Source organism: Camelus ferus, chromosome 20 (assembly GCF_009834535.1).
Source record: "Camelus ferus isolate YT-003-E chromosome 20, BCGSAC_Cfer_1.0, whole genome shotgun sequence".
NCBI lineage: Eukaryota > Metazoa > Chordata > Mammalia > Artiodactyla > Camelidae > Camelus > Camelus ferus.
In genome coordinates, this window is record NC_045715.1 from 37,469,655 (window position 1) to 37,483,825 (window position 14,171).

Sequence of the window (14,171 nt, forward strand, 5' to 3'; positions counted from 1 at the left end):
ATGTCACTGACCGAGAGAGACTCTGGAGGAAAAGACAGTTGAACTGGTTGCAAAATATGAAGTAGCACAAACGTCTAAAAATATTTTCATGGACTAATATTTCTATTTGACAATGAGAAGGTATATGTTTCTGTGGAATAAAAAAACAGAATTTCTACTTCAAATTAAAGCAAACTCTATTTACTATAGAGATCTTCTTCGACTTATAATGGGGCTGCGTCCAGAAAAAAATCCATCTTAGGTTGAAAATATCGTTAAGTTGAAAATGCATTGAATACACCTAACCTATCCAGCATCAAAACAGTCCAGCCTCCCCTAAATTTGCCTCAGAATACTTGCATCAGCCTACAGTGGGGCAAAATCATTTTATTAGCGAGAAAGAAGGTGAACTGGCCAAGCAGTGGATACTTCGTTTGAGGCAAAGGGGCCACATTTTGGTTCATCAGTGACACTCTCATTGGAGTTTTGTGTGTGGGTCTGTGTGTGTGTGTGTGTGTGTGTGTGTGTGTGTGTGTGTGTGTGTCTGCGTCTGTCTGTGTGTGTGTTTAATGGCAGTGGGAGACAGTGAGACAACGAACATCTCGGATAAGGAACCCAGACTGAGGAGAAGTAGGAGTTTCAGGTAGAAACTGTTCTCTCTAGAAGGATGTTTCATACACTTCATAATCGGACCGCTTCTTGTAAATCTCTTTTCCAAGCTACATAATAGTCATTCCTTTGGCTTTTATTCTAATGTATCCCATTTTCCAAATCCTTCATCTCCATGGCAGTCAGCCCCAAATTCCCCACAGCTCTTAAACCATCGGGTCCACAATTGGTACCATATTCACTGAAGTGTCTGAAAAGAGGAAAACACAAAAAGCGTGTCTCGTGTGTGGGTCCTATTGTTCTGTTATTAGCAACTGGCCCCTGTCAAGCTTACTCAGCAGGACTGAGTGCTAGTTTTCCGCCCTTTCCGCCCTTTCTGCACCACCATTCTTGAGGATTTGAGAATTCCAGAACAGCATCCTTGCATAGATTACACCCCAAGCTACTGAACTCCTCCCTGCACGGACCATCTTCTGAGCACTTCCCTCTTCTGAATGAATTCCAGATCCTATATACCCTCAAAGCATAGAATCCTAAACCGAATCCAACACTCCAAAAGCAGAACTGTAATTTTTCTTAATACAGACATCATTATTTTACTAACAGTTGCCAAAATTTGCATTATTCTTTCAGGCTGCCCATTACGTATGCTAATTCCTCTTTTAACGAGGTTACATGTAAGTCCCATCTCCCAGACCAGTCTTCTGGTAGAATTCAATTTCACTCCGTTAGAGTAGCCATCCTCCCAGTTGGCCAAATCTTTTTGGATCTTTGTGTCACCCTAAAGGCCAAAATAAATTCCAGAAATGAAATCAAGACTTTAAAATTCTTAAAAATCATATCAAGTAAATGAGCATATAGTAGACCATCTAATGCTTAAAAAAAAAAAAAAGAATCCTAGAAGAAATAAAAAGAGAAATATTTGATTGTGGGGAATTTTTAACATTTCTAAAATTTAAAAACAAATGTCTAAACCAAATAAAGACATAGGACATTTCCGACATATATATCAAAGGATAGATTATCTTGGAGTGTAAGAAGCCCATTAATCGATACTCAAAATACCATGACATCAACAGAAAGCAGGTGGAGGCCAAGAAAGGACAGTTCACAAAAAGAGAACTCCCTCTGAATGCCAGACTTCTATATTCAGCCTCTCACTTAAAATATCTACCTGAATGTCTAACATAAAACCCTGATACATCCAAAAGCATCCTCCTGACTCCCCTGCCCAATTTTTCTCGACCCCATCCTTCCATGTCTCATTGGAGTCACCCTTGACTTCTCCGTCTCAGACTCACATCCAACCCACCCTCTACATCAGCAAATCCTGTCGGCTCTACCTTCCAAATATCCCTGGAACATAAGAGGTTCCCTTCACCTCACTCCCACCATCCTGACGCTAGTCACCATTATCTCATTCCTAGATTATTTCAAGAGCCCCCTTGCTTTGGTCCTTATCGCCCTAAAATCTATTTTCAACTCAGAAGTCTTTCAACTCGGAAGTCGGAGTGATTTCCTTTAAAAATAAGTTACATCACATCATTCCTTTATTTAAGACCCTCTCAGGAGGCTCCCGAGGTCCCCTCAATGGAAAGTCAAAGTCAAGCCATCACAAGGTCGTAGAGAGCTCTGGGGGGTCCCCGCCCACCTCCCTCCTACCTCACACCTTCCCCTCCGAGCACCTGCCCCATCCTCTTTTCACCTGAGAAGCTCATGTAACTTTGACCATCATTTCCATCTTTGCATCTCCTCCTCTGACTGATACTCCCCATCCATGCTGACTACCACTCCTGTAGGGTTTACTCCTCCGGAGACAGCTGGCCCCTTCTGGAATCTCTAGACCACTCGGAGGCGCCCTGGGGGCAGGGGGCACTGCATCACTGGCATGACTGTTGACCCATCCACTCTTTTGGCTGTTGGCATCACTGCTGGCCAGTCTTCCTAAGCCCCTTCTTAAGGCCAGTATGGAAAATCCCCTCCAGAATTCCACAGCTCGGTCCAGGTCAGCCTGCCTTCTTCGCAAATACGATGGCTTTCCTGAAATCTTAGAAAAATCGGCGTTGGCCTCATCTGGCACCGTCTTCTTATTTTCCAGATGAGAAACCTGAGGCCCATGAAAGCAAGGCAACCTTTAACAGCAAAGCAGAGGGTGACACAGCCCCAGATCTTTCCAGCAACTAGCTGGGCTCTGGTTTCAGCGAAGTCGTCCCCTTCTCAAAAAGTAACTAACAATGACCGAAAAAAGACAAGGAATGAGCACCATGAAAACATGAACTTCTACCAAATCATAAAATAGCCCTATTATGTTTCAGTAAATGGCCTTCTTTAAAAAAATCAGTGTCACAGCAGCACGAGGCCTTAAATAGGTGTGCTACTCTGAATTATTGAGCAGGACAGATATATAGTTCCTCTGCCCCTCTTTTTATCAGGATAAAAGAATAAAACAGTCATAAGCTTGGACACTGAGCTGACAGAAGTTATTTCACTGATAGAGAAATTAAAAAGCAGTGGAAGCGTTTGAAAAAGAGCTGTTTAATTTGGGTTGAAGGCATTTTCCTTATGAAAATGAGTATTTCTCCAGGGTGGAATAATTTCCTATTTAAAGCTTCAGTTGACTTGGCCGGGTTATAACGTGAAAAAGATCCAGATTGCTTACTGAGGGGGGGTTGCACAGAACCAAATCCAAACAAAGCAGAATTCCCTTCAAATTGTTCGGCCAAGTTCCCTTGGCCAGATGGCTTCAATCACCAGCCAGAGGCTCTGCCCACACCTTCCCACCCCTACTGTGCGCTGGCCCTGGACACACGCTAATGACCCTCAGCTGTTCTGGCTCCCAGGTTGACTTTCTCTTCCTGCCTGGCCACCCAACCTCCTATCTCCTGCAGAGGGGAAAAAAACACGGGGGAAGGGAGATATTTAAGAAAAAAGTCATCCCATTGGGTAAACTGGGTTAGGAGCTGTGTATCAGTTTCCCGTTGCTGCTGTAACAAATGACCCCAGACTCAGAGGCTTAACACAGCACCTACTTCTGGTTCTGGAGGTCGGAAGTCCAAAATAGGTATAGGGGGCTAAACTCTTGGTGTTTCTGGGGCTGTGTTCCTTCCAGAGGCTCTCGGGGAGAATCTCCTCCTACCCTTTTGCAGCTTTGGAAAGGAGGCTGCCTGCATTCCTTGGCTCATGGCAGCCTCACTCCCATCTCTGTTTCCATCATTGCGTCTCCTCCTCGGACTGTGATTACACCAGGCCACTCAATTTAACCAGGAAAAGATCTGCATGTCAATGTCCCTTTGCCCTGAAAGGTAACATATTCACAGATCTTGGAGATGAGGATGTGACATTATTCTGTCAACTACAGTTGGTTAGGTCTTCCTCTGACATCAGATACCCCAATACCATCTAACATCTAAATCGATGCTACATATGTGTAAGTGAATCACCCTGCTGTACACCTGAAACAATGTAAGTCAACTATATACCCATTAGAAGATTTTTAATAAATCTTAAAAAATAAAATAAAGATTTAAACAATTTAAATAAATCAGTAGATACCAAAGGGCCATATTTGTATATACACACACACAAAAACACAAATATAGATGTACTGGATGAGATGAGACAATAAGTCAATGATAGCTCAAATAAGAGTCATAGAGTAATGTGTATGATTTTGCCTTGGGCTGATTATAACTAATTTCCAGTACTACATTCATGGCAAAAAAGGTCCAACCAGAGCTGATAGCCTCTGGAAGGCACTCAGCTCTCAATACTGCCCAGGACTTTTCACCATGAAGAAAACAAAACCCTAAGTAACCTGGCAGCGCTCTCAGAGGGTCTCAGTGACGTTAAGAGGTACCAGCAGATGACATTTCAGGCCAAGTGTTCCGTATCCCGTGGCACGGGTCTCCAGGCAGACAAGGCTACTACCTTCATAAAACTCATCCCCCTCAGTGTGATTAGGGCAGAACCCCCCCAGTCCCCGGGGCCGTGTCTTCAGCGGGAGTGAGGCGTTGCATCGAGGAAATGCACCATCACATGACATTTGTGGCTGTCGCGATAAAGGGATGGGTCATAAGAGGAACTACAAGGCAAGAGCTGGCCCATCATGGGAGTTGAGGAGGAAGGCAAAGGGGAGATGCTGGGTTTGGAATCTATGCATTTCATTCAATCCAAATAGAAGCCGTCTCATGATAGACTTCTCCCCCTCCTCCCTGCAAACACACTACCTCGCTACTTCCAAACTTACTGCCTTGAGCGGCACCCCATATAAAGGTTGGCCTACCCATGCCCTTATCCAGTCCACACTTTCCCTCTTGTGGCTGGAACCAGTGCCCTCTCACCTACCAAAGGATTTTCTTCCTGCAAATATCCCTTTGCTCCCAAATCATCCAGTTGTCCCCTTCTGCCTCATTTTCATCATCATATTTTTTATGATGCTGATAACATCTCCTATCTTAAAAAAAAAGACCTTCATCTTCCCCACGCTACTGCTCCATTTCTGTTTCCTGCTACATCCCTCAGAAGCATCTATAGTCACTGTCACTGTTATCTCCCACTCTCTCCTGAACCCATTTCAATCCAGCGTCTCCTCAAAACCCCATTTACCAAGGTCCTCAATTAATTCTATAAAGCAAATCCAAAAGCGGGCTAGGCATAGAACTCATTTTTATCAACCTCACAGCAGCAGTGAGTGACACAATGGATCACTCCCTCCTTCAGATGCGTTCCTTCCTTGGCTTCTGGGATGCCTCACTCTCCGTGTTCCTCCTTCTCCACTGAGAGTTCTTTCCCAGCTTCCTTGGCTGGATCCCTCTCCTGTTTTTCCCATGTAAGAGAGCCCAGCGCTCAGTCCCCTGCCCTCTTCTCTTCTCCAGTTCTCCGTGCTTCCTTCCTGAATGATCGCCTCAGCCCAGGTGGGTTTAGATCCACCTATGTGCTAGGGTCCAGCCCGTGTGCTGTCATTCTCCAACACATTCCTGACTCAAGATGCCGGCCTCTACTATCCTCGGAGACGCCTTCGGCAGGTCCACAAATGCATGCTCAATTTCCCCCGCAAAACTTCCGTCTCCCCCAGTGTTGCCAGCTCAGGAAATGGTACCACCACTCACCCCGCTGCTCAAGCTCAGATCCTCTGAGGCTCCCTTGACTCTTCTCACATTTCATTTGATGGAGATTCTGCCCCTCTTTACATTAAGAAATCATCCAAGGTGGGAGGGTATAGCTCAGTGGTAGAGCGCATGCTTAGCAAGCACAAGGTCCTGGGTTCAATCCCCAGTACCTCCTCTAAAAAAAATACATAAATAAACCTAAATTACCTCCCCTCTAAAAAAAGTTTTAAAAAAGAAATCAGCCAGAATCTGATCACTTCTCTTCCCTTCCGCCACATCACCCTGGTCCAGGCCAGTCTTTCTTTTCACTCAGAATCTTGAACTAACCTCCTCCGTGGTCTCTGGTCTCCTGTTCCCACTCTCGCCCTGTATGACCTGCTCTCCACAGAACATTCCTATTTCTCTTCCTAGCAGTAAGCCAGTTCAAGTCGCTTCCTCTCCCCAAGCCCCCACACGGCAGCCATCCTGAAGGACGCAGGGAGCCAGGGAACCGGAACCAGGACCTGTTGCCTAGAGACTTCTTTAAAGGTTTAAAATTAACTTCGAGTTGGCCTTAGGTGACACTTTTGCTTGAGTCATGGAAAAAGCCACCCTGAAGGTCTACAAAGCCCTGGCTACATCTAACCTACAGCACCACCTAGTTTAAGGGTCTCGCCTGCTCGAGCTAGCTTGACCATGTTGCATTAGCTTGACCACGTTGCCTGGGGGTCCCTCGTTTCCTAATTTTGGCCTGACTACCGTGTTGGAAGGTCCCAAGTTACCTGATCTTGTTTCTGCGGTGTGTTTGCACCACAGAGCAAAACGAGCTAGAAACCAAGCAGAAAAGAGAAGCCCATGGAAAGAGGACAAGAAACACCAAAGAAGACAGACAGAAAGACCCTGCGAAGACCCCAAGAGCGGGAGTTCTGACATCAAGCCGCCTGGGCTTAAGGCTCCCCCACTCAAGCATCTTTTCCTTTTCTGGGCAATAAAACAGTTTTCACCCTGCCCCTTTGTCTCCACTGTGAATTCTTTCACAGCCAGAAGACAGGAACCCACTCTTTGGGGTTCTCCCCCTTTTAGGGGGCTCCCCTGCCTGCTAACAATCCCAGTGGGTGGGTCCAGCAGGACTGGCCCACCTCCCAGGGGCTCCTCCGCTCTCCGCAGCCCCAGCTGGTCACCCAGTCTGTCACCTTCAGATCCTTTCTTTGACCCTCTCTCTAGAGAGGCTCACTTGTCTATTTAATCCCTTTTCCACGCAGCCCGTTGTACAAGATGCCCGTACATCGCTACTTCAAAATTTGGCTGTATTTCTGAATTAAATATGTCAGCAAACCTCTCTCAGGGACTTAGCAAGCTCTTCTTCTGCCCTGATGGTTGGGGTATTGGTGGTTTAACATTAGGCCTGTGGTTCTTCCATGCCTTGAAAATTGCTGACTCACAGTATATATCGCCCTATTCTTCACGGCAAGAGTTGATGTCTCATGATAAAGTCTCTTAGGAGATATCGGGGTTTTTTTTTTGTTTTCTTGGTGACAATTATTAAATATTCAAAAGCTAATTCCTAATGTTTAGTTACTGTGATAAACATGCTGACAGATAACTTACCGGTAAATATTTGCCTAAATTGCTTTCAAATGGTTTTGCTTTATGTTTCCTTAATTCATAAATATCCCTGAAGTTCTCTTGAACCTTAGAGGAGATCTTTTTAAGTCTGATTATAACACCAGTACATATATTCTTAGGTAACTAAGAGCCCCTTTAAAAAGACTTTTAGCTTGAAGACTTCAAGTCAGGAAGGGGAAAAATAAATAAATAAAAGGATTTCTGAGCTCACTATTCATTGATACTGAGAATACTGGCTGGACAATTAAAAAAAATTTTTTTCCTTCCAGTTTTATTGTGAGATAATTGACATCTAGCCCCATATACTTTTTTTTCTTTTTTTCTTTTTTTTTTTTTTTTGGCAGGGGGAGGTAATTCAAATTTATTTATTTATTTATTTATTTATTTATTTATTTATTTATTTATTTATTTATTTATTTATTTATTTAAATGGAGGTTCTGGGGATTGAACCCAGGACTTCGTGCTTGCTACGCACACATCTACCACTGTGCTATACCCTCCAATTTTTTTAAATGTACCCAAGATGTATGCAATTTTTAAGATACCTAAAAGGCAACTCGAACACTAATTCTACCACCCAGGTTGGCCCGCACGATGTCCTCAGCCTGAGTAAACTTTAGACAGCCTTCTTCCTGCCTCTAGGCCCCTAATCTCCCTTTTTCTTGGAGCATTTACTTTAGAAAATTTGTTCTTTCTCTGCCCCCTTTGAGATGTGAATCTTTTTAAAAGCTTCTTGCCAGTTTTCCAGCCCAAGGCTTTCTCCAGGACCCGGGAGCCATCTATCTGAAGTGTAACCGTTAGGAAAACAGCCCCCAGGTGCCCGCGTCTCCGTGAGGGGGTGGAGCCTAGCCTTGACAGGTGCCACTTAGCGAACGCAGGTGGCCTACCTGCAGAGGAAAGGGAGGCACTTGCCACGCTCAGGAATAACTCCATTTGCTCCATCTCACTGACCAGCCCTCCCCCCTGAAGCCCTCCAGGACGCTTCTCCCAGCTCAGCCCAGCACTCCAGCCCCTCCCTCCTCTGTTTCAGCTGAATGGAGTTGGCTCTCTCCCCTATTACAATAGTACTGAATAAAGTCTTCCTTGCCCGTTCAGCTTCACCCAGTGCAATTTTATTTTGACACTGTGATCCCAGGACTGGAGATGACTAAGCTTTCAGTACTCACAGGCTTACCATCTTGACCGGGTTGTCCAGGGTAGCCAGGGTTCCCAGGCTGTCCGGGGTCCCCCTAGAGAGGGAAAAAAAAAAAACTTCTCAGCACAAAACCACCAGCCACACTGTTTCAGGCAGAATCCATCAAGGTTCAAAGCCAATTTCATTACCGGGAGCTTTTATATATTGAGAAAACAAACAAACAAACAAACAGAAACAAAAACCAGAAATCTCAAAGTAGGGTTAGAAAAATGACACTATATCTACCTTAATAGTGAAAGGCTTTCTCTTATGTAAAACTTTCAATGATTTAATTCTGTGAGCATGACAGATATACCAAGGGAAGTACTTTTCACTGGTGTAAAATGTCAGTATTTATGGCAGGAGATGTTTTTTAGAATTTGGAATAAACTGCACAATGTCACAGCAACCACGGTTTCCATGACGGCAACCCTTCACTCAGAAATGTATAGATTTAATTCTGTTCTTAATGTTACACTACAGATATCAGTGACCTATGATGGAATAATTCAGTTCATGATTCTAAAAAAAAGAAAAACAGTGCCCAGGACACGCGATCTCACACGTGGGACTCAAGTTGAAAGCTGTACAAGAGTTATTTCGTTTTACTGTCAGTGCATCTCTGCCTGTATTTATAATCTCATTTTGACTCCTAAAATTCAAATATTTTCATCAGAGCGAGGCCCATGCCAAACAACTCTGCCCAAGCCCCATAGTCCCTGAATACGTGTAATACCAAAGAAATGACCTTTGCCACCACAAACTAGAGCTCTCCAGAGGATGTTATTCCGTACAGCCTGGCAACGAGCCCGGGTACATTCTGCGGAACTGCAGTACGTTGCACGATGGCATCGCTCACACGCACCCCAGTGATAACCCAGTGGTGTTAACCGAACACCAGGCTAAGGGTTCTCGCACGGAGCCAGATGTGCTGGTCTGAAATATGACTTCAGGCTCCTGGGTCGGGAGGTTTGTTCCTGAAATATAACTGGAAAAGTGGAAAGTACTATGTGAACTCTATTAAGGAGCCAATGAAAGAGGGATGGGCTCTTCGCTTGGGGCTGCCCAAGAGGTCGAGCCCGTGGAAAGGGAAACGCCATTTTTAAAAGAGATAGAAAAAGACTGGCTGCAAATCCAGGGAGAAGAATGACACAGAAACGTGTAATTTCTCGCTGAAGAGGTACATTTGTTGACTCTGATCCAAAGCCGTCCAGCGTCAGCAGGACATGAGGGAGCAATTTTCCCGTTCTCCAGGGTGTTCAAAGTTTTTCTTCCTTTTTTCAGAGGACTCACATTCATTTCTGGCCTCCCTGCCGTCCTTCTTTAACCGTGTTCAGACTGGACTCACTGGCTTTCAACAAACCCCGTCTTTGGTTTTCTCATGGGAAGATGTTCTTTCTTTTCCACTGAAGAGTCAATATGACAAGATTTCTTACAACCGCACCTCCCTTGTTCACACATCTTCTCCTGAAGACTTTTTCTACTGAAATGCGACAGTGGCTTCTCTGTCACTGACCACTTATGCACAACTAGCATCTTCTCAAAGTTTTCCCTTGGTGGGTCCTCATTTCTCATTTGGATTGAGACTTCTTGAAAGCATGTCAACATTTTCTACTTTTTTTTCCTTTCTTCCTTCTTTTTTTTTTTTTTTTTTTTTTTGGACAATGCTGGGTTATCAAACAGAGGTTCAGTAACCATTTGCTGATTGTTTCCAATCAGATCTCCTGTTAATGACCTCTTGACTTGCAGAATATTATCAGCAAAACCTAGCCTATCAGAACGATCTGAGAGGGTTTAAATTCTACTACGATGAGGCTGAAATAAAGCTTTGGCACAAGGAGAAATGGGATTTGTGTTTTTATGATGCATAAAAGTACAAAATAGACTTAACGATAACATTTTAAAAGAATCAAAATGAAGTTTCCAGGTTGGGGGAAAAAATTACCTGCAAGACAAATCCAATGTGACTTCTTAAGGACCGTAACGCTGGCCAACAGCCCCAAGAGGGAAAGTGATCTCTTTTGCAGGTTCTATTATTGCTGGTGTAGGTTTTATTGGTTATTTTGACTATTGCTCCACTGGTTTGTTTGCAAAAACTCAGGTAGATTTGCTGTTGTTTCCATAAAATTGGAAGAATAAAGTAAAACTCTAACTGACTTTGAAGACAAGGCCAATTAGAATAAAAATTCAATTTTATTACTGTAATAAAAGCTGACACCCAGTCTTTACTGATTGTTTATTATATGCTAAGCATTGCTCTAAGAGATTTACATGGATGAAATAACTTGATCCTCACAATAACTCCACGAAGCAGGTAATTTTACTATTCTCATTTTGTATATGTGAGAAAACTGAGGCCCAGAAAGGTGGGGTAACTTACGCAAGGTCACACAGCAGCAGCAGAGATGGGACTTGAGCTCAGCTAATTCGGCTGCATGCTGATTTAATTCATGCTCCTAAACACTATTCTCTCTGCCCACATCAAAATACATACACTGATCAGAACCCAATCTGGGGGCAGCCAGCAAATTTAACATGGAAAAAATTTCCAAATACAATAAATCAGACATATGACCTATTATTGTAAAACCGTGACTACATTTCCAATCTATTTTCTTCTACTTTAGTTGAAACATTTGCAATTTTAAAAAATAAGTATTCAGCTGAAAAGCAATCTTGACTTATGTTGAACTGACTCTGCACCATGGGATTTCTGAGTTGTTGACAGGGAACCTCATGGACTTAGCTAAAACATCCCTGCACGTGGCCTCTCAAGTGTGCAAGTATGAATAATTAAAGTGAGAAATGGCTGGGCTTGCAAAAGTCAGCTAATATTTTAAGATGCTCATTCTAAAACAAATGTCTCCTAAGCCCAAATCCCATGCTTATGAGCTCTCTTCTCAAAACCCTGTGTCTCCACCAACCCTCTTTGACTAGAAGGAATCCACTTCGTTTGGGAAAATTAACAGAAAACTCTGAATGCCCAGTGGCCCCTGAAATTTTCCAAAGGTTTTTGTATTTTAGACAGAGGATACTTTGATAAGCCAAATGAATCTTTAATCGGTAGAGTTATCAGGGTGAAACAAAGGGCATGAGCAGGAACAGAGTTGCAGAAAGAGTGGTATTTCAGAGTAAATAAGTTATTAAGAAATGGCTCCGACAAATATATGCATGTACATGCATGACTGGGACATTGTGCCGTACACCAGAAATTGATACATTGTAACTGACTGCACTTCAACTTAAAAAAAAAAAGGTAAAAAATAAATAAATACTTTTTAAAAAAGAAAGAAATGGCTCCTTCCTAAAATAGAAAGGGGGGGGGGAACGCTTTCTTTCCACTTCTGCACTAACAGATCAAACACTTAAGATTACATCAAATGCGGGGAGTTTGTCCCCACAACCATTCCTGTAGCTTCAAAGTGGGGGAGAAGCAACCACTGGCATGGATAGATCTTTTGGAAGGGAGTTGGTTTGCAAATTGGGGATTGTCTGGATCTTTTGTGTAAAACAAAGGCGTTCAGCACAGCTTAATCGGCAGAGGGGTGAGTTTTAATTTTTTCAACCATTTCATAATTCATTAAATAAAAGACTATTACTATTCAGCCCTGCACTAGCCACTGGAATTCCAAAGGAGAATTCAGTTTGTATTAACCTTCAGTGTGAAGTACTTGTGTATAAAAATCACTCTAAGAGATTCGTGAATTTAATCATTCCCTTTGTTTGACATTAGGGACATAGAATGAGCAAGCCAGCCTTATTCAGGGGCTCACAGCCCAGTGACAGATAGATTTTTCTATGTTTACTGGAAAGTTAAAATGCCATGATACATCTAAGTGTGGGACACCAGAGTTAACCTGGTTTTGCAATAGGGTTGTCATATTTGTTGGAAATTGAATGAACTTGAAGATGACTATCTTAGAATAGGTACTTATCCACCCATCGACCCAAGAATTTCTCCTCTGTTTCAGTCTCACAACTCAACTCTCAGCTCCCAGAACTCTCTTTCTGGCTTATCAGAAGACTAGAATGTTCTGCACGGGTAATTCTGTTGAAGGAAATGTGTAAAACTTTCCTGAGCACACCTAACAAAAATGGCCAAGGAGTCTCGGTCAGATCTATAGTAAAATCACCTCATCTGTTTCAGATCTGATTCTGTGGAACTAATTAAAACCCTATCAACTTTCCAGGCCAGAAATTCTCTAGAGGAAGCACACCTCAGTGTGTTGCTAGGGCTTCTGTTTTTCACATCCAGGTCCCTGAGGCGGGTAAGGAACCACCTCCAGGGGGAAAGAGCCCTGAAAGGATGGAAGACTGTGTGTGTGTTCCTGTCCTCCTGCCAGGTTTTCCGAAGAAAATGGAAAGCAGATTAAGCAGGCACGCCAACTCGAAGACTGGTGGAAAACTGCGATTTCACTTAAAGTAGGAGGTGGCAATGGGGCTGGATTATGACTAAGAAAAGAGAAGGAAAATGAGGAACACATGAAACTGGGAAAGGCCGAAAAGCAGAGGCTTTACCAGATTAGGCAAAGGGTGTGCTAAAAACTTGCTATAGAAACATATGCGCATAAACATCAGCATCACTGTGAGACACCTAATAAACCACTGATGAAGAATCAGGAAAGATCAGACGCATCTGGTGCGGCCGCTCCCAAAGCGGGCAGCCCCCTGGAGCCCCTGGGGGTGGCCTGAACCTCACTGAGGGGCTGGAAGATGCTCTGGGCTTGGAGGTCAGAAGTGACGGGACTCTGATTTCCACATTGTATCTCTTGCAGATCAAATCATTTCTATTTAATATTCCAGGATGAATCAGCTGTCTAAATATGTTTTAGAAGTGTGCTGGTGGGTCACACCAGGCTGCCTTGCAAGGTGTATTCTCCCAGGAGCATCTTAATCGGCATGTTTCATTTCTGCCAAGGCATCTTAAAAACACGGTTACTTTAACAGAAGAACATTTGCATGAACTTTCCTAAATGCAATCTAAAAATAGTTTACAACAGTAAATTGATTATAATGTATGGACATCAAATTCTAAGCCAAATAGGTTTACTTTGAAGGAAGTACTGGATGTGTATTTTTATTTCTTAAGTTGCATTTCTTTCTTGATTTTAACAGCTAGGTATGAAGTAGGTCATGAACCAGCACCCGAAAAATGGATGGAGAAGCATATACAAAAGACTGGAAGAATTAAATTATCCCAGGTCAGCAGTCTAAACGCTGAAATGTCTTAGTTGTGATGACTGAAACTCTCAGAAAATTCCACCTAAATGAACATTATAATTCGTACTTATCAAAATTGATTATGGCCACTTCAAGTAATAGGTGATCAATACACAAAACAGTCTTTCTGGCTAGGCAGTCATACTTGCTTTCAAGTTAGACACTATTTTTACTTACATGCTATTTTAAAATAATATTAAATAAGCAAGATTTATCCATAATGGACAAATCACTTCACTTCACAGCATCTTAGGCTGAGCGTCAACTTGTTTAAAAATGTTTAGCCATTCATATTTAATAACATAGAAACCTATTCAGAACATTTTGTTATGTAAAATGTAACTAGTTATAAAATAGTATGCACATCACAGTTCCAATCATATACAAACGTGCACACAAATAGGTAAATATTTACTTACACACATACACACATAAATACATATACACCGAGATAATATATATACACATACACAAA

The 14,171-nt window shown here is 42.8% G+C and overlaps 1 protein-coding gene across 5 annotated transcripts in view; it reads right to left on the minus strand.

Moving 5' to 3' along the window:
- Positions 1-14,171, minus strand: part of COL21A1 (collagen type XXI alpha 1 chain) — a 218,319-nt gene that overhangs the window by 75,498 nt on the left and 128,650 nt on the right. For 4 of the 5 annotated variants that reach the window (XM_032463320.1, XM_032463319.1, XM_032463321.1 and 1 more), the window contains one exon: positions 8,469-8,531. In XM_032463320.1, the coding sequence (XP_032319211.1) occupies positions 8,469-8,531 (63 nt within the window). The remainder of the gene's footprint in view (positions 1-8,468; positions 8,532-14,171) is intronic. The other variant, XM_032463322.1, reaches the window with a different exon arrangement.